Consider the following 25,601-nt stretch of genomic DNA (forward strand, 5'->3'; position numbering starts at 1 on the left):
GGCTCAACATTTTTTTTTTTTTTTTTTTTGTTAAATTCTTAGTTTATAAGAAAGTATCTATCTAAATGAGATGGTATTCCCCTCGAGATAATTTGTACTGTCTGTTTGTTTCTAAGTAGCAAATGTTAACATGCTAATCTGCTCAATCAAAAGAGACAACAATGAGGATAAAGGAAATGTCTGCTGACCATTATCATGTTATAATTCTCATTGTATGCAAGTTGGCATGCTGACATTCAAACTATTCTCTAATCAATGCCTGAGAACAGCCTTTCTCTCTCTTACCAGCTTATCCAGTATTATAAAATCAATATAATGATCCCACTACACAAAATCAAGCAAAACTGTTGAACAAAATAAAGACCACAATTCTGACTTCATTGACCATCCCCCTAAAAGTTTAATGTTATTAAAAACAAAACACAGTTTTTAGGCATTATAACTCCAAACTGTTAGGGATCCCCAAAAGAAAGTCCTGTTGATCCCTGACCCCCCCCCCCCCCCCCCCTGTGATCAGGAGAGGAGATTTTCCCCTCATGTCTGGACTTTGAGCACATTGCAAAATAAATAATCAATTTTCAGTGCCTTTTCTCCCCACGTAAAGCTGCTCACATTGACTCTCCTGGTGCTCCTCTGGCAGATCACAGGTAATGTGGTTAAACTACAATGAGCTTAAACAGCGTTTTCAGATTTTATTCTCTAATCCTTCATCTTCAGTATCTGTTTTCCTATTCTTAGTCCATCTATGGACCTCTTGGCTATTTGTCAGTGCGTAGGCTCACTCTTTGCCTCTTTTTTTTTTGGTCTCTTATTAGAATCAGTAATAGAACTGGGAGGTGCCGTTTTCACACTTTGAGTCTGTCTCTGTCATCGTGTCAAAACTACGGCCACAGAAGGCATAGTCAGTGTTTACAGATGTCAAAATGATGTCACAAATGAGTGTGGTGCACTCCACGCGCACTGGAGGGCAAATGTAATGTGACTACAGTCATACTATTGTGATGTGATTTTATACATCATACATGCTTTAATCTTAAAATGCACTCATCTTTCTTCTCATCCTTCCTGTGTTGTCACTCCCTTAACCCCTCTCTCACTTTGTCGGCCTTTCTCAAGGTTACTTTAGTTCATTGGGAGTGTCATATTGTACCATGTGACTATGATGCGAAGTTACTCTGTGTCAAAGCTGCTCTCAGCTGCAGGGACGTGGCTGCATGGCGTGATTTACCAAAGGTCCACATTAAACCAATCAACATTTAAAGAAAGATAGGACAAAAAAATGAATAAGCAGTGAATGCTTTACTTTCTATCTGTCCTTAGTTCCTTTTTAACATTCATCAGATTTGGAAGACTAAACCTCAGAGAAAGAACCCCTATGTGATTTTTAAATATGAGCATTAACAGAGAATTTCGATTGTAGGTTGGCAGCCAGAAAAGACCTTTCATCCCCTGTCACCTTGGCGTCGGTCGCATCTCCTGTCCGACCTATAAACCCTTTCATTCCAGCAGGGGGGTCTGCCATTACGCAGCAGCCAACTAGGTGAAGGTTTGGAGATCCAGCAGGAGGAAGGATGCTTCAGTAGGCCGCCGGACTTTTTTTTTTTTTTTCCTTTTCTTTTTCCTCCCCTCTTCTTCTTAAATCAACACGCTCAGAAAGCTGCACAAGCTGTAAAAGCCGCTGGACACCGCCATCCTCCGCTCAGCTCTCCCACAGCGCCGTGCCTCACATATATTGTGGCCCCCCCTTCCTTAATCTCCCAGATTGTCGGCGACTTGCTGCAGTCGGTGCTGCAGTTGTGAGCCGCTCCTGCACCGGGACAGCTGACTCCATGTGAGAGATATGCTCGCATTCGTTCTGGTCTCTGGGTCGCTCTGGATTATTTTAGGTGAGTAGCGGAATTTTTGTCCCCGTTTTCTTCTTACCCCTCCCTTTCATTTTTCTGCTTTAGCATCGCTGGGATGTGGCTGAAGGCGACGCACCTGCCTCTTTGGGAAATGGGCGCGTTGTTGGTCATTCATTACCGGCTTTTTTTAAACTGGGTCTTTTTCTGCCTTCCTCCTGCATTATGTGTGTTTAATGTGTGCTCAATTCGTATTGAAAGTGTATTTAATGTGCTCGGTGTCGCCTGCACGGAGAGGATAGCGGTCATATCTTTCATTTTATTTTCTGGATGCACGTGTAGCTGCTCGAACCTCGATGCATGCGTGAGACATTTTGGTGTATGAGGCTACAGCTACTCTCACACTGCTAAAGAGCTGCTCATTGGAGAAATATGATGGGAGGCTTTCTGGTTGGGTTAACCTCTCTACCCAGGTAGTGCATAGGCGGCGGGGGGGGGTCAGTACATGTGGGTCGGGCTGCAGATCAGTGCTTTAAGAATCCAACGATTTAAAAAAAAAAAAGTGTAGAGCCAAACGCATAGAAACGTGCTCGTTCGAGGCCGGCTGGATGCTAAGGTCGTGTGACATTGTGCGTAGAAACCGGACACACGTCATTTAAAAGCCCATTTGCGCACATCCAACCACAGCCTGCCGCTCAAACCTCCTCGGGCATCACGTGGTTCTTCCCTAAAATAAGCGCAAGCATTCATCCATCTTTGACGGTCAGATTCAAAATTTAACTCATCGGTTGTTAAAACTCAGCATTTAGCCTGTGATGTCCTCCCCCATGCCTCGGTGATGGAGGGGGGGGGGGGGGGGGGGGGGGGGGGGGGGGGGGATGAGGAGGAGGATGAAGAAGGATGACGTGACTGAAATGGCCGCAGCTGATTGGACGGAGCTGTCCAGGAGAGAGGGGGTGCTGAAATCCTGCGGCCTGCCGGCAAACTGGAGAGCACAGCATGCGAAGCACATCACCCCCACCCCGCTGTGTGCAGCCGAGTCAGGGACGTCCAAACTCTGCCTTTTAGGTCAGGATCTGACAGCAGGTCTGTTAAAGTCCAGATCTGAGGCGTTGAAAGGCGAGATATAGGATGGTTTTTGTTTTTAATGCAACAAAGGAACATTTAACATTTCAGAATGTGATGGTAGATCACACAGAAGGCTTGATTTGCCATGGTGAAAAGGCTTTGGGCTTATCACTTATTCCAAAAAAGCAGCAGCTGCACCACATGGTTGCTAAGTGATGAGTCAACAGTGACAGTTGTGGCTTTGGTTGGTGCATTAATATTAAAATTTCCCGTTACAGGGTTTCAAGTGTTGCATATTTAATAACTCACACAGCCAATCAGAAATGACACCCAAAATTGTTTAAAACTGGCTTTCTTGTTTGGCTGAAAGTAATAAACACTGGTTAAACTAGAAAGGGGTCCCTTGGGACGAGTCATGACACCTTCAACCTGGCATCACATCCCAACATCCTGCTGTTCCTCAGAATAAATAATTCATTTTAATCACTATCTTGTGCAGCACCACACAGCATGTAAACCTATTCCTTTCCTTTCTTCAATATTTAATAAAAAGACAACAGTGGCTTTGGTAGCCCATTGGCAGAAAAATAACCATTAGCAGGAACTGTATGACTCTTAAATATAGTGCTTTGTCATTCGACAAACTTTTTTTTTTTTTTTTTTCCCTTTTCTTTTTTAAAATTGAACAGAATTTCCAACAAGAGTGAGGATCTAAATTAGATCACTGATCAATCTGACTGGACGCGTTTCATTTTTCCTGCTTGGCTATGTCTGTCTGTCTGTGTTGGGAGGCTAATGTTGTTGTATTGTGGTTGAACTCACATGTGAACAGTGATGACTTGAAAAGCCATACCATAATTATGTCTCAATCCTGATGTAAACAGTAATACAAGCCAGTCCTGGTGCTCTCAGATCCGCATGGCAGCGTTCCCCCTGAGTGGCTTATTGCAGTTTCAGCATTTAGTGCATCCTCTTCCTCATATTGTGGGATGCTGGGCAGTAATGGCTCAGCCTAAAGTGCTGAACCAGGTCTGTGCTCCGCTAAGGTAGTTACTTTATAGATTGGCTCTCTCAGTAATGTTGAGAGTTGTCCTTGTTTGATTGAAAGCCCTCCTCCGTTTTTGTGGAAACCTTCAGGTTGGATTGGTTCCAAGCAGTGTCCAACTAAAGAGATCCATGATCGGCTGGATGCACATGTACAGAGTTGTACAATTAAGCCAAACATTGTCTTGTCTTGCCTTTGTCTTTATCACTAACCTGCCCTCACTCTCACTTTGATAGTCAGATCAGTTTGGGCACAGCCTGGTTTGTTTGTTTAAATGTAAATATTAAGAGTACTGGCAGTTTTCATTTACATGTTTGTGCAGGTGTATGTATACTGTGTGACATTATAGCAGCGTGGATAAATGTCTGTCTCATTTAGTGAAGGTGAAGGGGAGCATGGCGTGTTTTGGTAGTGGGCGGGGAGAGTCAGAGAGAAAGAGACAGAGCAGTGGAGGGAGGGTGAGGTGGGTGGGTGTGGTGAGAGACCGCAGCGTCTGCCGAGCTGAGGGTGGTGTGATACGGTGGCCATGCAGGACCAAACTAGGCCAAAACGCATCTCATTGCCTTCCTCTTGCTTGCCTCAGCTTAATCTGGCCAGTGGCAATGGGAAGGTAATCACTAGTGTGCACAGGGTGATGTGATATCTGCATGAGGCCCAGTGGCACACTGCATGTGCGCACACACACACTTACAAAGACACTGAACACATCTCACGTCTGCCTGGCTGCCTTCGACGCCTTTGTAAGTGCTGCTGCTTTAACCTGTCTGCAGTGCAAGTACAGGTGCCTGATTAGCTTTTTTTTTTTTTTTTTTTTAAGTTTTTGCTTGCTCTAAATGTTCTTTTTTTGTTTTATTATTTAATTTAATTGCTGCATCAATTGTTTCATTTATAGCAACTCATCCTGAGGGCTTCTTTCTTCTGCATCCTGTATCATAATCTGAGTTCCTTTGCTAAATAGTAGCTGCTGTTATCTGTTGTGCTGCATCTCAATTCAGCAGGGGGAACAGCTGTCCCATGTGTTATGTTGTGGTGCACGTTTATCCTTCAGCGACATGAACAAGCTGTGGTTTTGACTCAAACAAGGTGGTCTTATCTGAAGTGGGATGAACAGATAAGAAGAAAGGGTAAAAGAGGATGTTTGAATTGTCGCTGTGCAGAGATAATGCAGTAATTTTTTTTTTTTTTGTAAAAAGCCAGGAATGAAATTTAAGATGCAATGGATTGTTGAGTAAAGCTGTAAAGCAGAGAGGAGAAACATTTAATTAATAAAAGAAATCCAAGCAGAATGCCTTTAAATAGATTGTTGTAGTGAGGTTACTACTGGTCATCTGTTCTCTGTGCTAATAGGCTGTAATCTCCCCACACTGAACTCTAATCATTAGTGACGGCCCTTGGATGGGCTGATGGGGCGGGACTTGAGGCCTATGTTTCCTTCACTTTAAGCCTCAGAGGTCACAGGAAGTCTATCCAGCCCATTCACAAGCCCTCATCCCTGCAATAGCTAGCAGCATTTACCTTGCACCATGATCTTTGCTACGTGCAATCATCCTGAGATAGCAATAAAAGCTTCCCTGAATACAGGTGGAGCTTCATATATTCAGTGTTTTATTCAGGTTTCACTCATGTTTCTATTTAAATTATACAAGTATCATGCTCTTGTCAAATTTGTAATAGGTATTTCCCCTGCCTTTCACAACTCTGCGGGAAAGTGTGGCTCCTGCGACGCTTTAAATGGGCCATTTGTGCAAATCTGAATGTGACATGTATGGCACAAAATCAGTCAAATTTCCTTCACCGAAATACTGCCACATTTCAGTATATTACATTTGCGGATGAAGCTTGAAATGTGTTTTTGTTCCTTTTGATTCATCCTCAAGTCAAATTTCTCTGTGAAATTACATCAGTTTTGTTGAAACTTTCCAGCTCAGAATAACAGTTTATATTCAGCCACAGATGTGAGTGAGCTGATCCTCAAATGAATAAATTGTAGCTGATCTTGTCTACTTTAACCACCTTGAGCTAATTGTATATTTTATTGTGGATATTTAAAGTGTGGGGGGGGGGGGGGGACTTTACAGCCACCTTCTGCAGCATTTTGTAGAATATCTTAATGTAGCTCATATCACAGCTGAGGTACAATCAGATTATCTGGCCCAAAAAGTTAAAATTGCTGTTTTTACAGTGTGATCACTAAAGGTTTGATACAGTGCGTGTTATGTTCCCTCTGTGCAGTGTCTGGTTCACATGGCTGTCAGCCCTTCCAGCCATGTGAACTCTGTCCACCAGTGTTCTTTCTAAACTTGACAGTGTAATTGCTGCATCCCCCCCCACCCCCCCCCCCCCCCCCCCCCCCCCCGCCTTCATCACTACTCACTGTCCTGCTTTCCACGACCCGGATACAGATAAGCAGTTGAAGGTGAATGAATGAATTTCCTGTTTTGTCACTCCACCACAGCACTGTTTTTGGAAGAATTAGGCTTCTCTTTTCAATAGAAATCCCTCGAGCTGACGTTTTGATGTTAGTTCATCACTGATCCTGTCTCTGCAATATACATTCAAAACATGACAGACAGATGACAGATGGTGGTGTTGGATATGTGGAAATTATTAAGTGAGCTTTTCATAAACTAATCCGTCACTAAGCGGAGATGTCCTCTACTGTGAGATGTCTGAAAGATATGATTATGAAGTTAAGTATTAACATTTTAACTAACGTTGTAATGTTACACAAATTTCTCCACCTATCATTATATATTGCTGTAAGCTCTGTTGATCCCAACCTTCATCCTGACAAATGTCTGTTTTTGTTTTGTTTTTCTTTCTCCCCCCCCCCCCATAGACACTGTAAGGCTGACTCTTGAGTCCTGATAAACAAACCTTCATCTTTCAGCACCAATATTTGTCAGCTAAATGCCTGAGCTGCCGCAGGGAGAGTAAGGATAACTTAATTTTTACGCCTAAATGTGTTCTTCGTTTCACCGCTTCATGCCTGAGGTCTTTGAGTTCCTGGTAAAGGTCACTGCTGTTGCTGTTGGGGAGGATGCTTGCCTGCTGTTCTTCAGTCACACCAGCTGAAGCAACAATCTTTGCACAAGGCGACAGGGATGCACTTAAAGTCCTGTATGTGGGCATGCGTGTTTGTGTGTCTATGGGGTGAGTTAGATAGGTTACTACAGGACAGAGTGCTGGATAGCAAATGGTGCTTACTGTTTATCACATGATCATGCAAATTTAAGCTAATAGCCTCATTTCAACTGCTTTGATACATTTTTCTTTTGTTCTTTGTGAGAAATGTGACAGAACTGTCTATGAATGACTGGATTTTCATTAGAGTGCTGAGCTGTGGACAGATGTGGCCTTTAGAGGGCTGAAGGTTAGTAAGTTGAACATGAATCTCCATCGGTGAGGCAGTTCACCTCAGTGTCACCTTGAGGGAAGGATATGGTCATCATCTAAATGAGAGAAGAAGACGACTGTGCTTCTTGGAGGAGGCCATAGAATCTAACTGATTTTTTTCATCTCATTAAAACGTGCACTCTGAAGGAGTTTGCCACTTAAATGGGACAGAGCCACTTTGCTTCTTCACTCTAGCCCTCAAGACATTTCAGTGCTTCATATCCAGCATTCAACCCTGCTCACCTTATAGTCTGACATGGCTTTTTAAGAGGAAATATTCACACTGAAGCGTATGGTTACAGTTGAAGAGTGTGTTCAGGTTACGTTTGCGAATGTCAGATTCTTCTCAGACTTTCTGAATCATCTTTAATCTGTTATAAGAAAACTGAGAGCATTTATCCGTTAGTCAGGAATGCAGTGAAAATGGAGAAAAGGGATAATAGGCAGGAAGTTAGATGTTTGCATCTCTCCTGGAGGTAAATTAGATGTTTGGCAGAATGTCAGAGTCCTGCTGTAGTCAAACTATTTCAGGGCTGAAAGATGTGGTTTTTGTAGCATGTCTGAACTGTAGCACTGGCTGGTTTGTTTAACCCTCCAGGCTCCACATGGGAGCCTATCACTTCCCAAAGAGGTCCCTGTAGCTGTTGTCCAATCGTAGATCAGGAGGTGTTGATTAGGGACACATGTAGTGTCAGCTTGGACAATAAAATCTGTATTCTGTATCTGCAGCAATGATATGCAGGGGACAGCAACAAGGACGCTGACTAAATTAGATCTTGTCCATGTAGGATGACACAGATCAACAGGATACTCAGGACTTTTTGGACACAACTATTTAATTTTTGTCAGCCTTCTAAAATGGCTTTATTTCTATCAACATGCCTATGTTAAAAAATTTTACTGCAATATCAACTCAATGTCAGAGCTTCCATGCACAGCAACTTTTACCTCCTACTTTGCTGCGGTTGAGTCCCTGTAGCAGTTTACCAGTTGACTTTGTTTTAAGTAATAAATACAATATGGAAAGTAGAAAAACAACTTTTTTTATTTTTTTTATTACTACCAATACATTTGCCTCCAGCACCACTTTTTTTTTTTTTTTTTTTTTTTCTCTGAGAAATTGGTTGTGTGTGTGTGTGTTAGTGTGTGAGAATGCATAGTAATGCTTTTGTAACCAGCTGCACTCTGTTTTTTCCAGCTCTACACAGTGGTCTTAGTAGGTTATGGACTCTGTCTATATTTAGAGCTGGTCGAGCACCCCTCCCTTTCCTCTGCCTCTCTTTTTTATAAGCAGACAAAGCAAGTAAACAAACAGGTTGTGTTGCGGTTAGCCAGTAACATTATACTTGGAGGCCAATTCTTCCTTGCATTGAACCAGTGCTGGGGAAATAATTGTTGTAAAAGTTTGCAATTTGGAGAGTTGTAGGTAATATTGGATAACAAAGCAAAGAGGAATGTTTCACTGCAGATTTTATCAAAACTGCACCACGCATGACTGAAATATATTACCCAAAATAAAAGTAGCTAAATGGTTGTGAGGCAAAATAATTGCATCATATATAATTACTTTTCATCATCACACACTTACAGTTGGGTCACTGGAATAAAGCAGACAGTTGTAAAACAGGAAGTAAACATTGTGGATTTAGTTGATCTTGGCCTGTTTTACAACAAGTTTGTTTGTTTGACTCCCTGGAAATGGTGGTCTGTGTGCACATTGCTGATATGTTGCTGGTTATGTTGTCATTGATCTTTCCATCAGCACTGTTCAGACACAACAGCAGCACCTGGATATGTAACAATACAACATGGACTGCAGGATATGTGCCGTAATGTGTAAAATAAAGTTTAACTTCAGTTTTTTTTTTTTTGTTTTTTTTTTTGTGTGTAAATCAAGTAATAATAGTAACACCAATCATTTATTAGCACTAAGCTTTGTTAAAACAACACACGTGAGTGAATCAAATCAGATTTATTTATATAGCGCAAAATCATAAGTTACATCAAGGCACTTCACATAGTGAATGAATTCACTATTTTTACTCTCACTCTTTCTCAACATTTTGTGGTATCAGATATCTAAAAAAAATATATATATATTTATATCACATTTTATGCTTAAATTATTTCATTTTCAGTTAAATAATGCCTCCGCACAAGTCACAGCATTATGCTTTTGGATGAGCTGTTCAGCTGTCTTATCCTAATTGACATCTAAATACCGCCTGAAGGTTAGTTTTGTAGTCAAAGGTTAAAGGTCACTGTGACCTCAAAATCCTATTGACCATAACTCAAGAATTTATATATTAGTAACTATCACTATTATTCATCAGATGAAAGTGACGAAAATCTTTATGCTAAAGATCAACTTTGGTGTGACATAATATTGTGCTAAGACACTTCTGGCCTTGGAGACTATCATCATACTTTGGCTATTTGAGAGAAGGAAATTTAGACATATTGCCATATATTTTTGTCATATAGTTTTTGTTGAATATGTAGAAACAAGTGTTTTGTGAAATTTCAGGTGGCCCTCTGTTTGACTGTGTATTAGTTTTGACTGATATCTGGCCACCAGGTATTTAAATGCTAAGAATTTGTTCAGGACGCAACCTTCCATGAAAAAGACAATCGTTTTTTGTGTTGGGTTTTGAGGAACTTAAACAGCATATATTGCATCTTAATGATTTTTAAAAGTGCTCTTTAGTGCTATTGGACCAAATTTGACCAGTTGTTTTATTGTTTCCAGTCTTAGCTAACTAAGAAAACATGTCCATTTCTTTAAATACAGAGCTGAGGAGGTGGTTAGCCTAGCTTAGCATAAATATTGGAGCTATTCTCAAAGGCTAAATCAGGCTAACCAGCACCTCTGAAGCTCAATAATAAACATGCTCTCTAATTTTTTGTAATCAAACCAATGTAAAATGTCTGTGTTGTGAGGGGGATTTGTTTTCGACCATATCTGGCAACTCACACCAAAATATTTCACCTTAAACCAGATTATGTTTCACAGCATTAATGTCTGTCAGAGCAGCTGGGCCGAGTGGGTGGCTCGTGTGTCCTGAACTGGACCAGGATCCCAGAATTAACTGTGACACAGTCGCAGCATTCAGTCCCAAACAAGATGTCAACTAACAGTTCTGTTTGGTTCAAATGCATCAAGTGGTTTTTATTATTTACTACCATGCTCAACAGTTCCCAGAACTCGATTTGCTCTTATTCCCCAGAACCAGACCTGTAGAGAAACAAAAAAAAAGAGAGGATGAAAAAAGGAAGTATCTAATCATTGCAGTAAAAATAAAAAGAAGCAGGGACTCCTGTGGTTTTAAATGCATGATACTGTTTTTTTGACATGTCAGAGGGAATCTGTTGGGCTGTGGTTTTTCAGTTACTGATCATAGTTTCTCTCTGAATGGAAACCTCTCATAAAATGATTTAATCGGAGCCCAAGTGCAGTTTGGGAAAGCAACAACAGGGAATTTACTTGAGCTTGTGAAAGTACTCTGTGACTGACCTGAAACTGCAGAAAGGAGGAGGACCGGTTGTATCTCTGTGTGTGAATGTGTCATCCTGTTAAAGTGTAGTGTAGTGCCTGTGAATGGCCACTGTTGCGCTGTCGTGTGTGTGTGTGGTGTGGTGTTTTTTTTTTTTTTTTTTTTTTTTTTTTTTTTGGGGGGGGGGTATCATCTAAAAACTCCTGAGAACGTTTTTAGCAATTTTGGAAAACAATCAAAAAAACATGGTTGTATTTTTAGAAGTGACCCATGAAGTTACAGTATGTGATGGATTTGATGAAACATATTTCTCTTCATAATCTTTCCCCTGCACACTTAAGATAGAACTTAAGCCGTACAGAAGCAATGAATACGTTTGTTTATGATATATTTAAAAAAAAAAAAAAAAAAAAAAATTGTTATGAGGGGCCACTCTCTCTTACAGAGCAATTTTCTTAACCTGGTCACCTGAAGAAAAAGTAATGTTTGATTGATATCTAATGACTGATCCTTAGAATACTACTGCTGCAACTTGTAAGCCAGTCCAAGAATGAATTATTTCCCAATGCCCATTTATTCCTGTCAAAACTGGTTTGAAATATAAAGGTCTTTATGTTAGATCTGAGAATGACTTTGAACGACTTTATGCTTTTGGATCTAAACTTTTCAAAGGCCTGTGTGCAGTCAGTTTTGACAGACCCATTTCATAGCCAAAAAGTAGACCAGCACAATTTATACAACTTCAATAGACATGAGTTGGCAATGAGACTAACAATACTGACAAATCAGGACAAGGAAAGCAAGAAGAGAAGCATCCATTAAGTAAAATGTAAATGTGTTCAAATAATTGTAAGACTCAAAATGTTCTTTGTCACTTGTGACTTCAGTCTATCATTCAGTCTAACAGCTTTTACCGTAAACATCATTACACATCACTTTACATCACATTCATGAGACATAAACAGCCTTGTCTATTACTTTGCTCTAGCATGTTAGTGCTCCCTTTCCCAACACCCAGTTTTTATGCCTCAATGTAGGTTCATATGATTCAGCTTCAGTGTAGTAATGATGAACCGCAACGCATGCATTTAAAAATAACAGATGAATGAGGAAGTCACTGCTGAGTGTGAGACTCTGCGCGGCAAAGTGAACAGACAGGAAGTTGTTCTGTTTGGTGAACTACAGCCCTACGCCAAAGCCATCCGTTGGGTTGGGTCACGCTGTCTCTGACTGGTTTCTCGGGTGAGGGAAGAAACTCTTCAGTCTCACTGCAGTCTACCCCCCCTCAGCTGAATTGTGTATTTCGTGGTGTGTTTAGGTTGGGGTGCAGGTTTGTGCCATTTGTGTTAAATGTGTGCACGATGGCAGGCCGGTTCACATACAGTCAGTCATGCTGCATGTGGAAGTGGTAGCCAGGGCTGTCTATGATTCCCTGTGAAACAAGTTTTGTTCTGTGCCTTCAAATGTCAGATGTCACGTGGTCAAGTGTACTTGTGATGGACGACTATAACCGTCATGTACAATATTGAAACACTGAAAAGCCAAAATCTTGCTCCCTCTGTTCACCAGTCAAAATTAGAAGTGTATGATTTTTTTTTTTTTTTTTGACGAATATGATAGCTGATGCACTGACTCTTATAAGGGGACAACATGCACATTGACGATAAAAAAAAAAACACACGCACATTGAATAGAGGAAGAGAGAAGTTTCATTGAAATGTTGGAAGTGAAAGATTTTTTTTTTTTTTTTTTTTTAAACCAGGAAATGTAAACTGTTACCTTTACCTCCACATGACTTTGGTTGATTTTTGTGCTTACTGCTACAATGTCAGGTGCCAGTCTGTGGCTTTGCTTAGTTTGTCCTTGTTTTCTAAGATTTTATGCAGTTTTTTCATCTTTGAAGCCTTAAAACGCAGCCTTCTTTGAAAATACTGCACGTGCGGGTTTCTTATTAACTACTAACTGGGTGTAGTCATCTTTTGTGGGTTTACAGATGTATGGGCATCTCGAACATCTGAGTTGTGCCTCTCCTGGCACATCCAAATTAGCTTACTAATGTATTTATCAGGTTTTCACTAGACTTTGCTACTTATTTTCTTCTTGTTCTTTTAATATACTATATAATGTTTATGTGCCAAAATGTTTGAAAGAATTTGCAAGCAATGCTGATTCTGCAGGTATACATAGAAAAGAGGAACCCAAAAATAGTTGACTCAAGGACAAATAGACTTTGTAGTAGATGATTGAAGATATTTAACAATATTTGAAATATCTGCCCCCCCCCCCCCCCCCCACCACCAGACTGTCAGGATTTAAGAAAACCCTTACAGTCTGAACAGTCCAGATGCAGCTCACTTCAACCATTCTGCAATAGCTACACCTGGATAATGGAGCGTTAACCTGAGTCTTCCTGTGTTCCTGCAGAGTTGAGTTCCACCCTGATGGAGAAGATGCAGGCCCAGGAGATGATGAGCGGCCTCAGGATACCGGAGATGGAGGATATAGGACATTTCTTCCGCTCCCTGCCAACATCCACACTGGTGGGCATCGGTGCGCTGACAGCCGTGCTGGCGTACTGGCTGTCCACCAGACCCCGCCCCATCAAGCCACCCTGCAGCCTTCTGCACCAGTCTGAGGAGGTGCCAGTAAGATGGAGCAAGCACACACACACAAATAGTCATAGATGCAATGCTGAATTATATCAAGAGCAGGGTCTCACTGCTCATATGCAGAGAACAAGTGGATATACGCTGTTCTCTTTCCATCCTCCACACTTTTCCAAATTTGGTTTAATATACTCACTAAAATCTGTCCACAGAGCTCCTCCTTAGTGTCAAACTGCCAAAATCCAGATTAGAGAAGTAAAATGCAGATAATCTAAGCGAGGTCACCTTTGTTGCTCTCACAGGAATAAGCTTCATGAGTGTGAACCTGCCTACAACATGGCTGCAGATGGAGCTAGTTGGGACATTAAACATCTTGATATCACATATTTCTTCTTTTTTCCACTTTGATGTACAGTGTATAATCACACCATCCACCACCATGAGGTTTTGTAATTGGGCATCAATAAAATATAAGGAAGATGATATATGAAATTACAATAAGAAATAAAAAACAAGGTCATTCTTTTTAATATACACACACAAACATGGTGGGTGTGTGTGAGAAGGTGACAGCCACAAAGTATAACACACATGCAGGCCCATTTATTCTAGTGACAGATAAGCTCAAGTATCCATCTATTGACTGAGATGGCGAGAGCAAAATATGTACAGTGTACAAAGATTTCAGGCCAGTGTTATGTTCTGGATTTTATTTTATTTTTTTCTCTCTCCATGAGAATCAACCCTAATGATCTTAATTTTGATAATCAAACATACATTTACAAGCTGACAGAAGAGATGTCCATTGTTTGAGGAATGGGCAAAACTTCTTAGTGTATTTCAGGCTCTGGTGTCAGTGCCATATTTAAGATTTTTTTATTTATTTATTTTTTTTTATTTCCTCCTCCTCCTCACTGCATTAGCATGCACAAGGAGGCCGCAGGTCCATGATGGGCGACAGCTCGAAGCTACTAACTCATTACCACGATGATGCCAGGACCATGTATGAGGTCTTCCAAAGAGGTCTCCACATATCTGGTGGGTAGAAAACTGTCTAGAAGGATAATGTAATATGTTTTATTCATCTGCACACTGAAACAATCTGAGATTTCCACTCTCACTCAGATATTGTGCACATGATGATTTATTTACAACTGACAGTTTAATAATCTTTCTCATGATAATGAGACACAAATGTGAAGACACAAGCAGGTTTATACAGCTGTAGGCACAATAACCAGCACCCACATGCAGTGAAATGTTCAGGCATTTCCACTACTATGGAAACAAGCGCACAGTAAAGGCTGAATTTTCTAGCAAAACAATTAGTCCAGTCTTCATGTTTTTACTCCCCAGCAAAGCCCATGAGTCAAATGCACTGTCATTCCATCTGTTTCCGCTGTTTTAACTACTGACAACCAGTTCATTGTCAAGTTACCAAAGTGTATGGACTGAACCCCAGTGTCATGTTTCGACTTTTCAGGAGCGCAGATGAAGGAAACCACTTCAGTGGAGATTAAATCATCTAAAAGATATGAAATATAAAAATACAAAAACTGAGACGTCATAGACATAAAATGTATATCAGAATAGTTAAATACTCATCAGGAACCCACCAGTTGATCTTGTCCAACTTTTCATTACACAACACAATTCTTTACAGGAAAAAAACAAAGCACCCAGACACACAATGTAGTACTTTGTCATTTCATACACACAAATGAAACACAGTTTGACAATGCTGAGGTCCGACATAAACCCTTCAATCAATGCTGTCTTACTGATCAAGGTAAAATGACTCCTCAGGTTGCCAAGGTGATGCCCATCGTTGCCAACAGTTACAGTCTCAGGGCTCACAGTCAGCACATTTAAGCAGAATTCAAGTGACTAAGCGACTGACTCATGGCAGCACAATGCATCTCTGCCTGAGAGCTGCTGCTGGGAGCAGTTTACTGTCTGAAGTGACCCGCTCATTACACTTTATCACTGCTTTTAAAATGGGTTTTCAATACAGTCATGATTTCTGACTAATAGGCTTTAAGTCCAAGTCAAACATGTGCTCTCATTGTAATATAACTTAAAATGCAACATTATACCACGTCTCATTGTGTCTCTTGCAGGTGATGGACCTTGCTTAGGCTCACGGCTCCCGAACCAGCCTTACAAATGGCTGTCCTACCGAGAGGTTTGTGTCATCCAGATGAAAAATTAATCCTCTTCAAAAGTTTTCTCAGTGTCAGTCTGTACATAGTGTGCTAGTTTCACATATTGTCAAACTAAAATCCATCCCCGATGGCAGCAGCTCCAAAATTCCTAGAATATAACACACATTCACTCTGTGTGGTGCCAATGGTCATCTTTTATGCTTTCTTGGTCATTTATACAGTATTAGACACTGCTCAGGATCTTCAGAATTTGCCACTAATGGTTTTGAGACTGAGAACAACTTATAATCGCTTTTTGTGTAACCAATGAAATAAATAAAAAGTAAAATTAATTAAGAGGAATAAATTCTTTTTTTTTTTCTTTTTTTTTTTTTTAATCTGTGCGTATTGGAGTTTAGTTCAGGTTGGATGTATTGATAAATAAATCTGGTTTGATTTGAAACCGCTAAAATTACTGAAATGCCAATGGACGGCATTTCATCCAAACAGGAAACCAGTCAATGCTGACAATTGTGCAAGGCGTAAAGCTAATCTATGCAGCTCAGTGAGAAGATAAATACTTTACCCTGAGGTGGTTTCACAATGAAGTAATTCTCAGGTAACAACCCTGGATGTTTTAGAGAGCTGTGTTAGTGATTTGGGTTTTAGTTTTTATATATAGATATAGATATAGATATCAAATCACTGTGAGGCTGAATTCCATGTACGAGGTGGATTATTTGTGACATCAGCATGCCATCATAATGGTTGAGTTGGTGTCTGAGTTTATTTATTTTCTCTCTTTCTTCCAGGTAATTCCAGATAAGTCTGGGCTAGTTTCCCTGTCCTGTTTAAAGACAAATGGTCTCTTTTTTTCTTTTTTCTTCTTCTTTTTCTTTTTTTTTATTTAACCTATGAGCTGTTCTCAAGTCCAAGGTGGAAAATAATGCGTCATTTTACTGGCATACATAAGATATGAGCAAGAAGATGTAATCACTGTCTGTCTTTGTGTTTTATAACCACAGTAATGTGAGAAAAACTTGGAAATTCAACACAATTGTACACTAGAAAGTTGTGCATTTATGTAGAAATGAAACCTGTAGGAAGTTTTCAAAATGGGCTTAAAATTTGGTAACCATTTGTGTTTTACAGCTGAAGCATGGAAAATAAATTCCCTACTGTTTTACAATATTCAATTCTTCAAATTATTGCCAGAGGATACATTATTCACCTAAATTAGTAAACACAGAACACAAGAAGAATTCCTGCCTTTTATTGTTTATTTCTCATCTGGCCCAACCAGTTGTCTCATCTTCTCCTCCATAGGTGACAGCGCGAGCTGAGCATCTGGGTTCAGGCATGCTGCACCAAGGCTGCCAGCCCAACCCCAACCAGTTCATAGGAGTGTTTGCCCAGAACAGGCCAGAGGTGACTCACTCATTTGTCTCTCTCTAACTTAGACTGAGTCTCTCTTCTTGTGTGTATCACACACATTTGGCTCAAACAGGATAAACTATTGTACAGATGGTTTTGTTCACTTGGGCTACTGATGTGTAAACATGCACACACTTGAACACTCTGAGCCCTCTTTTTAAAAAAGAAATGTATTAGTTTGGATTGGTTTAAGGATGTGCCCAAAACGTCAGTGAACTGAACTCTGACCTTTTACCCCTGAACAGTGGATCATTTCAGAACTAGCTTGCTACACCTACTCCATGGTGGTGGTTCCCCTATATGACACTCTGGGCCCTGACGCCATACGGTTCATCATTAATACTGGTAAGAACATCTAAGGCCTTTTATTTGCTGCTGATTCAGTCTGTTTTGGTGTCAGTGTGACTGGCTTTGTAGCTTTTACTAGTGGAGCTCCACACATTGGTGACTAAAAGTAAAACTGTTAGCTTCAAACACAGTCTGCCACTTCCTGGATAAAAGTACAGTGGCCATGAGTGCTCAAGCCACTGCAAAACACTTGAAAAATTCTCACAACAGAAGTGTTGCCAGCAGACATACAAAAGTGATGACACTCTGCTGGTCGAGCACAAATCCACACATGCATGCCATTCATGTTCATCACTGTCAAGTGTCCCCTGGAAACACTCCCATCGTGTTGTATCTGCTGCACATGTGGTGTTTTCAAATTGTTGGTGTTTTCTGTAATTGTTGGTGGTAGGGTTAGGTTATTTGCAAGAGGTTTTCTAAGTCGAAGTGCATTAGCGCTCAGAGCCACTCTGTAAAAGCTTATTTACAGACTGCAAAAGCCAAAAGAGAACTGGTTGGCTGTAAAGATGACCTTTTCAACAATGTTCATATAGCTTCAGTTTGAACTTAATTTAACATAACTTTTTAAGATCAAAATAAACACTTTTATTTTCAAGCTGAAGATAGTCAGAACGTATTTTGTCTTATTTTATTCATTATATTATTCTGCCGATAATTACACAGGCGCGTATGTCCTCTTGTGCACTTTCAGCTGATATCTCCACAGTCATCTGTGACAAGGTAGAGAAAGCTCAGGTGCTGCTGGATAATGTGGAGCGGAAGGAGACCCCGGGCTTGCGACGAATAGTCCTCATGGATGCCTTTGACTCTGCCCTCATGGAGCGCGGCAAGGATTGCAGCGTCCATGTGCAGGCCATACAGGAAGTGGAGGTATGACATGTAGGAAAAGAAATCCTATCACTGTAAAGCCATACTGGCCACAGAGGCTCAGGCTAACTGTATTTGAATATATGCAAATTCATACTTATAGGGCTTAAATAAGTTCACCTCCAGCCCTTTACCATCCATCACAGCTTTTATGATTCTCAGACTTGTATACAAACTTTGCTGGATTCAAGCTTCATCCAAACATGAACAGTTACTCATTCACATTGATTCCTGGCTCACTCAGGCTGATAGTTGGCTGATCCAAGCCTCAATGATTTATCAATGAATAACTCATTCCACTTTTTGAACAGCCATTCATAATAAAGTGATGTTTAGATTTGGTCATTTCAAAATCTAAAACCATGTGTGGTTTCTAAAGTATGCCAGAGCTCAGTTAAGTTTTGTCTTATTTTCACAACCAACAGAACATATAACAAACAGTTGTAGTTCTGTGACGATGGCCCAGTAATTTACAGAGAACTCAACCAATTACAGGAAACTTGATGGCAGTCACACATTCATAGCTGTCATTTTTCTTGGAGGATCATACAGCACACGCCCAACTTGAAACAACATAGTGACTAATAATAAATGCTGTTGAACAACTGATACCTGTAAAATGTTTGACTCTGGTAAACAGATAATGATCTCCTTTGACTCAACTACATCTTGCTTTTCTTCAGTCAGAAGTAAGTCACTGTTCAAAATGTAAGACAAAAAAACCCTGAAATCAAAGTCAGCTTTGTCAATCCCATGAACACCTGACATACAGACTTTGAAATTGCAGTACACCCTGGGGGGTGTGTGTGTGTGTGTGCGCGCGCGCATTATCTAAATAGAAGAAATAAGTAAAATAATGTCTATCAAAAGTGTGTTTAAAAAAAAAAATGTATAAACAAGTTGTAAAACAACGTAATAAGAATAATAATAATAAAAAAAAAAACACAAGGCACATTGCAGCTCTATCCATCCATCTTCATCCGCTTATCTGAGGTTGGGTCGCAGGGGACGCTCGACCCAACAATGTTAATTTAGCGCCATCTATGCATGTCAAGTGTCAAATTCTCTAGTGACGATTTTATTTCAACTTTTTTGTTTTTCTGACAGGCTCTGGGCAGAGAACACCACAGAAAACCTATAGTAAGTACAGAATCATACTCCCACTATGCAGACAGAAAAACGTATGCATTACTACGCACTTTTAGTTGCTATTAATTTTATTTCTTTTAATACTGATTTGAAAATGTTGGCGTGCTAACATACTCAGTTAAGATAGTTAACATAGTTAAAACATTGTTTGCTGAACACGTATAGCTATCAGTGTTTGCAGCCTCAGTCGTAATTCATATCATAATCTGCAATTTAAAAAAATTATGAATGCAACAGTAATGTTGCCTTCACATGACTTTATTCACATCTTTCCTACGATTTCTACATTAATCCTACAGACTAAACTAAACTGAATTCTGTCAGTTCAGCCACTGGCCTCTGGTGGCTGAATATAAGTAAGGCTTAGCTGGCGGAGAGATCAGTGAAATTGGAGAGTGATTGAAAATAGAAACTTGATTGAATGCACTTTGGTCTTGTGAGGACAGAGAGGAAAGCCAAACACCATGGATGCAGCTCAATGTTTACAAACTAAATTCTTTAGCCTGCAATTATGTGTCAGTGCAGTTCATCTCTTTTGATGACTGAGTCTCACGTCCTACTAGTAATATCACTTTGTTTCAACAGCCGCCAGCCCCAGATGACCTGTCCATTGTGTGTTTCACCAGTGGAACCACAGGTACTAAGTGTTTGTTATTTCAATGACATGCCTCTGTTGTCTTTGTGGGAGAAATATGTGTTGACAAGAAACATGTGCAAAGTGGCAAAAAGGCTGTCAGTGCTCATCTACTTCTGTTTTTCTACAACATAACTAGAAGATGATAGATTATTGGTTTACACTTATTAGGTTTGATATCTTAACATTGAATACAGTTGTGTCATAGTAGTTAATTGCCTCCCGATGCATACTGCACCATTCCAAACATCTAAATCACAGTAAACCTGAACCTGCTCATTTGATTAACTCAGTCATGTGCTCTTTGACTCATCAACTAGTGTTGACTAGAATTATTAAATGTCTGAAATGTTATTTTGAACTCGACTGATTTAAAAATACTAAGGAAATGACTCATGGGATTCGATCGTTTGAAGGTTAGGGTTAGGCATCATTAATTAACAGGATGGCCTGGACAGCTTGTTGTGGTAACGCCTGCCCAGTAAAGTGATGGTACTTTTAAAGCAGATGCACCAAACACATTCCTCATCTTGATTTGTAAAATTCCTCCAGTTTTTTTTTTGTCTTCATTTCAAAAGCTCTGACTTGCCCATATTTCACTAAAACAGTGGTTTGGCTCCGTCACCTGCCCCTTAGGTGTTAAACTTGTGTGACACAGTAGAAGAAGCATGTCATGAACACCGCAAGGTTTAGGCAACATGCCACTTAAAGCTGGGATCTCCCATGCTGAAAATAAAAGCACTCATGACATGAGTCAGGTAAATCGTTCATTTGAGATAGTGACAGAATAAAACAGGTTCAAATATTTAAAGTATCACATATGCAAAAACTGAAGTCAAATATAAGAAAGCATTCGTAGTTAAATACCATGACTGATCAGCAGTTAATACTATAGATGCTTTCAAGCATTCAGACTGTAGTTTTCAGGACATTTCTAACAATGGCATTTGTTTGACCTTTCAAATGGGATTTTAAATTCAGTATATGGTAATTTCTGTGTAATGCATTTGAAAATCTAATTTACAACAGGCAGCTTCTGCATAAATCCTAGAAATATGATGATTTTGATTGTTGAAAAGTAAAATCAAACACTCCATTTCAATGACCAACATTGAGCATTTACTGTAAATCAATCTATTTTTGTCACAACAGCAGTTATACAATAGAATGAGGGTAATTTTTTCCTCTCCCTGCCGTCATTGTACACATGCATGCCAGCAGCGTGCTCTAACGTGCCAGAAGCTGGCACATTTAGGAAGGTAGGGACGTTCAGTTGCTTTTATTAGAGGTCATACGACCCAGCAAAAACAGCCTGGAAGCCAGCAGACAAGGGAGCCAGAGCCAGGTCATGTGAGGACACACTGGTGTCAGCTTACAAGTGACATCAGAAGTAGTTCGGCACAGTCAGGCTGCAGTGGAATGCCTAAAACACTGCCACCTGCTGTACATGATGGAAACATGCCGCCTCGTTTCCTCACATCAATCTCCATTTCCTAAGAATTCCCTCTGCCTCTGTTGCAACATCATTTCAGCTCTAAATCCACTGCTCATGGCTGTGTGACTCAGACGGCAGCAGAGAGGTTGTCTGCCTGTGTGTGTGTGTGTGTGTGTGTGTGTGTGTGTGTGTGTGTCAGCGCTTCAAGGATTCAAATTACTTTCCAGAAACAGAACAACTACTTCAGTTTTACAGGAATTGACAAATACTTTTGACATTATAGATTTATCACTTTGCATTTGATACAATGATGGGAGATGTGAGGCAAAATCATTACTGGCCAGTAATTTTAGCTAGATTTGGGAAATAAATTATAGGTTCTATATGTGCATATAGACTGTATATATTTCTATACATATCTATAAAACGTTTCAAAACATGTGAGTACAAGAGAGGGAACTCTGCAGAGCCACGTCTTTCCAACACAGAATCCTTTGGTCTGACTTTTGGAAAATGTGTGAATACTCATGCAGATTAGGAGAATTTCACTTCTCTGATTTGCTTTGTGTGTTTTCTATCTGCTCACACAGGAAACCCAAAGGGAGTCATGCTTACCCATGGAAACGTGGTGGCTGATTTCTCAGGCTTCCTCAAAGTAACAGATGTAAGTGGCCCTTTGCTTGGGAAAACTAATAACTGAGCCCCTAGACACCCCCCCACCTCCAAAGTTTTGGGATGATTTGCTGCCAAGACTGAATTTGTGATTAATCTGGTTTTATTGTGCTTGTCCTTCTTCATTGTGAATATTCAAACTTCTGCTTTTCATGCCACTGCTGCAAGGCTGTTCTAACTCATTCCAACTTTTGTCTCCTGCAGAAAGTAATTTTCCCCAACCAAGATGATTGCCTCATTTCCTTCCTGCCACTGGCCCACATGTTTGAGAGACTCATCGAGGTAAACGGGTTGAACTGAGATCTACAATCACAAGACTTTTATAGTTCTAGTATGTTTATCTTTTTTTCCCCAAGCTGTTAGATAGAAGGAGGCCAGAGGAAGGAAGGTGGGCACTAATTAGAACTTGTATAATATGTGGGACAACAGGAAAATGAAGAGAGACAGCCTCTTCAAAAATGTCTCTTCTTTTGCTTTCCAACTGTAAATATCAATTCCATGTTTCTCTTTTATAGCCAGTGGGCACATTACACCATTTCCAATATCACTGAAGCATATACACCCACACAAACGTGGACACAGATATATCTGAGAACCTTTAATCTATATCCACAAAAACTGTTATGAGAAGTCAAGTTGAGGGCAAGAAATCAGAGGGCATGTTTACCCATTTAGTGGAAAAACATTGTTTACCTGCAGCTGGGCTTGGGCTGTAGTTAAAGTTTACTAATTTACTGTTAGGCAAAAAAAAGAAGAAGGAAAATCAGTTTCGATTTTTGTCAGCTTGGCTTTAATTTTGCAAGGTTTGAATGTTTGTAACCCAGTTAACCATTTACACACCCAAGAAATCACATTTCCCTTTCCAAAGTGAAGCCATATTTACCAAGTTTCCATGAGGCCCTCAAAGTGATTGCAGTAATAGATGTTACTTTTTATAAACACAGTGAATTATACAACATTCACCATAGTATTTCCTGTCTTATTGCCCAGGCAAGGTAAATTATTCCTCAAAGATACAAGAAGACAAGCACATTCACAGTGCAATGCAGATGAAACAAAGACATAAAGGCTGACAGTTGCATCAGATTTTTCATGAGACGCTTTTTCTTCATATCACCTGCCAAAACCACAGCTTACACTGCAATGACATGATTCACTCACATAAAAAGGCAAAGGAAGCATTCGCACTGTGCAGCGGGCTCATGCAAGCTTTCATGTTTTTTTTTTTTGTTTTTTTTTTTTGTCATGATGCCCAGATGCCTTCGTAGTTTATCTCGATGTGGCTGTCGTGTAACTCCGCCTAGCTGGAAAAAAAAAAATAAAAAATTTGAAATTGAAAATGAAATTTCCAAAAATGATAAATACCCTCTATGCAGAATATTTGTTACTTCATATTTGTGGTTTGAGTGCTAAAAAACAGATCTGTTTTGCTAAAGAGAAAAAAAAAAAAAAAAAATCACAACCAGGTTTTCATACATTCGTAGCTCTTTGTTATATTTGCTGTCAGTGTTTAATCAAAACTTGGGTAGAAACTACTGGTGTGAAATGAAACCAGATACAGGATCAGTCACAAAACTTGACATGGATGTGGTGGGACTGTTAAATATTAGGTATCATTATGCGGATCACTAAGAGTATATTTATGTGCCTGTGTGGCTCTGCATTTGCGTATGTGCCTTACTGACTAGTGTCAAGTTGAAACAGCCTGGTTTGTTTGTATGCACAGCAGTGTTGTCAGCAGCATGAGACACAGGAAACCAACTTTGCGCTCTGACAAGCAGCACACCAGGTCACACAAAAGGAAATTCAAGAATCATGCAGACAGAGAGACCACACTACACTCCATATATGCCCCTAGTAGTGGGTCAATCTAAGGTAAAAAGTGGGTGGGCCTCCTGCCTGCCTGGCCTCACACAGGCTCAGAAACAGAAAAAGGGACCAAGGCAGTGCAGTTTTTCACATGCGCTTCGCAACAAAGGCATGTTCTCAGCTAATTTGTGGAAGTGTCACAATTTGTGAGGCGTGTGACCATAATACATTCTGAACGTGCAGGAAGTCTCCTTTAAAATAACCCCGTGGCAGTCTCTACCGCAATCTAACGGTCTGAGAGCTACAGACTGCAAACTGTACATCAGTTTCCTCACTTTTTTGACTTGAGTCAGAGTTGTTTGTTTACTCACACCATAAAAATCTTTTCCATAAATTATCTCATTACTCCACATAATTATTTTGTGGCCCATGAAGTATATGAACATGGTGCAGTACAGGCCACACTTTCCTATTCATTTGAATGAGAAGGTGTCTCCAAACCTTTGGCCTGTACTGTATATCAGCATGAAATTGATGTGCTCTGTGAGTAATGTCTCCATAGAGGTCTGATATGTGTTGGGCTGAATGCTCCCTCATATTGCATACAAATCTGTCCCTGGTTAGTCAGATGGGATGAGAGGACGTTTGTTTCTGTTCCCTTTTGATTATATAAATAGGGAGTTTTACACAGCTTTTCTGGGGACTCCCCACCAGCACTCTGTCTGCGTGAACAATCCACACATTCTGTGTTATCAAGTGTTCTGCTTATCCACTACAGTGCCTTTGTTTTGTTATGTTTTCTGGGGGATGATTTTCATGCAATTTCTACATCTCTGCTCTAACTGTTCATATGCTTATATGTAATAAAATACAATCATATTGCAATTATAAAGAAAAATGTTTGATGATCGAAACATGGGCAAATTTTTCCCTATGTCTAGCAACCACTGAATGAGCATTTTCCAAGGAATGAATGAATCCCCATTCAAACATTAATACAAAAACTAAGGGGTTCCTCTTTATGCTAAATTACATTTCGCAAAAACTTGAAATGGCGGGAATGACAGCCCTAAGCCTTTGCCTCGAGTGGGATGACGGCTAATATCTTTAAGGTCACTGTTTGTGTTCTGTGCGTTTCTCCACAGTCTGTAGTGTACTGCCATGGAGGACGAATTGGCTTCTATCAGGGCGACATTCGTCTCCTCCCAGATGACATGAAGGCCCTGCGGCCTACCATTTTTCCTGTGGTGCCTCGACTCCTTAACCGCATGTATGACAAGGTGAGATGATCTCTTTGCTTTGATATTTTTAGGACACTTTGACTAAATAAATGTACAGAAGTGGAGAGTGGAGGGACAGACATCTAATCCCAGCCAAAACATTGGTTTTGTCTCTGTCTTCATTGCAGATCTTCAGCCAGGCTAACAGCCCATTAAAACGTTGGCTGCTCAACTTTGCTGCGAAGAGAAAAGGTGCAGAAGTCAGCAGTGGGATCATTCGCAGTGACAGCATCTGGGACAAAATCTTCTTCAGTAAGATTCAGGTAAATATGTGCTACTCTGGACCGCTGTCCTGCCACAGAACCATAGCATCATGCTCTCATTTCTAAAAGTTACCCATTACATAAAACCCAAGACAAACAAGTGGGTATAAATGACA

General features: G+C 40.2%; 1 protein-coding gene across 4 annotated transcripts in view; it reads left to right on the forward strand.

Annotated features, from left to right (window-relative positions):
* The first annotated feature begins 1,650 nt into the window (after positions 1-1,650).
* The window catches only part of acsl6 (acyl-CoA synthetase long chain family member 6), a 29,611-nt gene continuing 5,660 nt past the window's right edge, over positions 1,651-25,601 (forward strand). The window contains exons 1-13 of one of the 4 annotated variants that reach the window (XM_029518521.1): positions 1,651-1,886; positions 13,269-13,489; positions 14,374-14,488; positions 15,571-15,635; positions 16,921-17,022; positions 17,274-17,373; positions 18,068-18,246; positions 19,351-19,383; positions 19,978-20,029; positions 22,052-22,125; positions 22,338-22,415; positions 25,088-25,222; positions 25,351-25,485. In XM_029518521.1, the coding sequence (XP_029374381.1) occupies positions 1,841-1,886; positions 13,269-13,489; positions 14,374-14,488; positions 15,571-15,635; positions 16,921-17,022; positions 17,274-17,373; positions 18,068-18,246; positions 19,351-19,383; positions 19,978-20,029; positions 22,052-22,125; positions 22,338-22,415; positions 25,088-25,222; positions 25,351-25,485 (1,335 nt within the window). In that variant the 5' untranslated portion in view covers positions 1,651-1,840. Of the gene's footprint in view, positions 1,887-13,268; positions 13,490-14,373; positions 14,489-15,570; positions 15,636-16,920; positions 17,023-17,273; positions 17,374-18,067; positions 18,247-19,350; positions 19,384-19,977; positions 20,030-22,051; positions 22,126-22,337; positions 22,416-25,087; positions 25,223-25,350; positions 25,486-25,601 lie in introns of those variants that run through there. The other 3 variants (XM_029518522.1, XM_029518524.1, XM_029518523.1) reach the window with 3 other exon arrangements.

This window comes from Echeneis naucrates, chromosome 14 (assembly GCF_900963305.1).
Source record: "Echeneis naucrates chromosome 14, fEcheNa1.1, whole genome shotgun sequence".
Lineage (NCBI taxonomy): Eukaryota > Metazoa > Chordata > Actinopteri > Carangiformes > Echeneidae > Echeneis > Echeneis naucrates.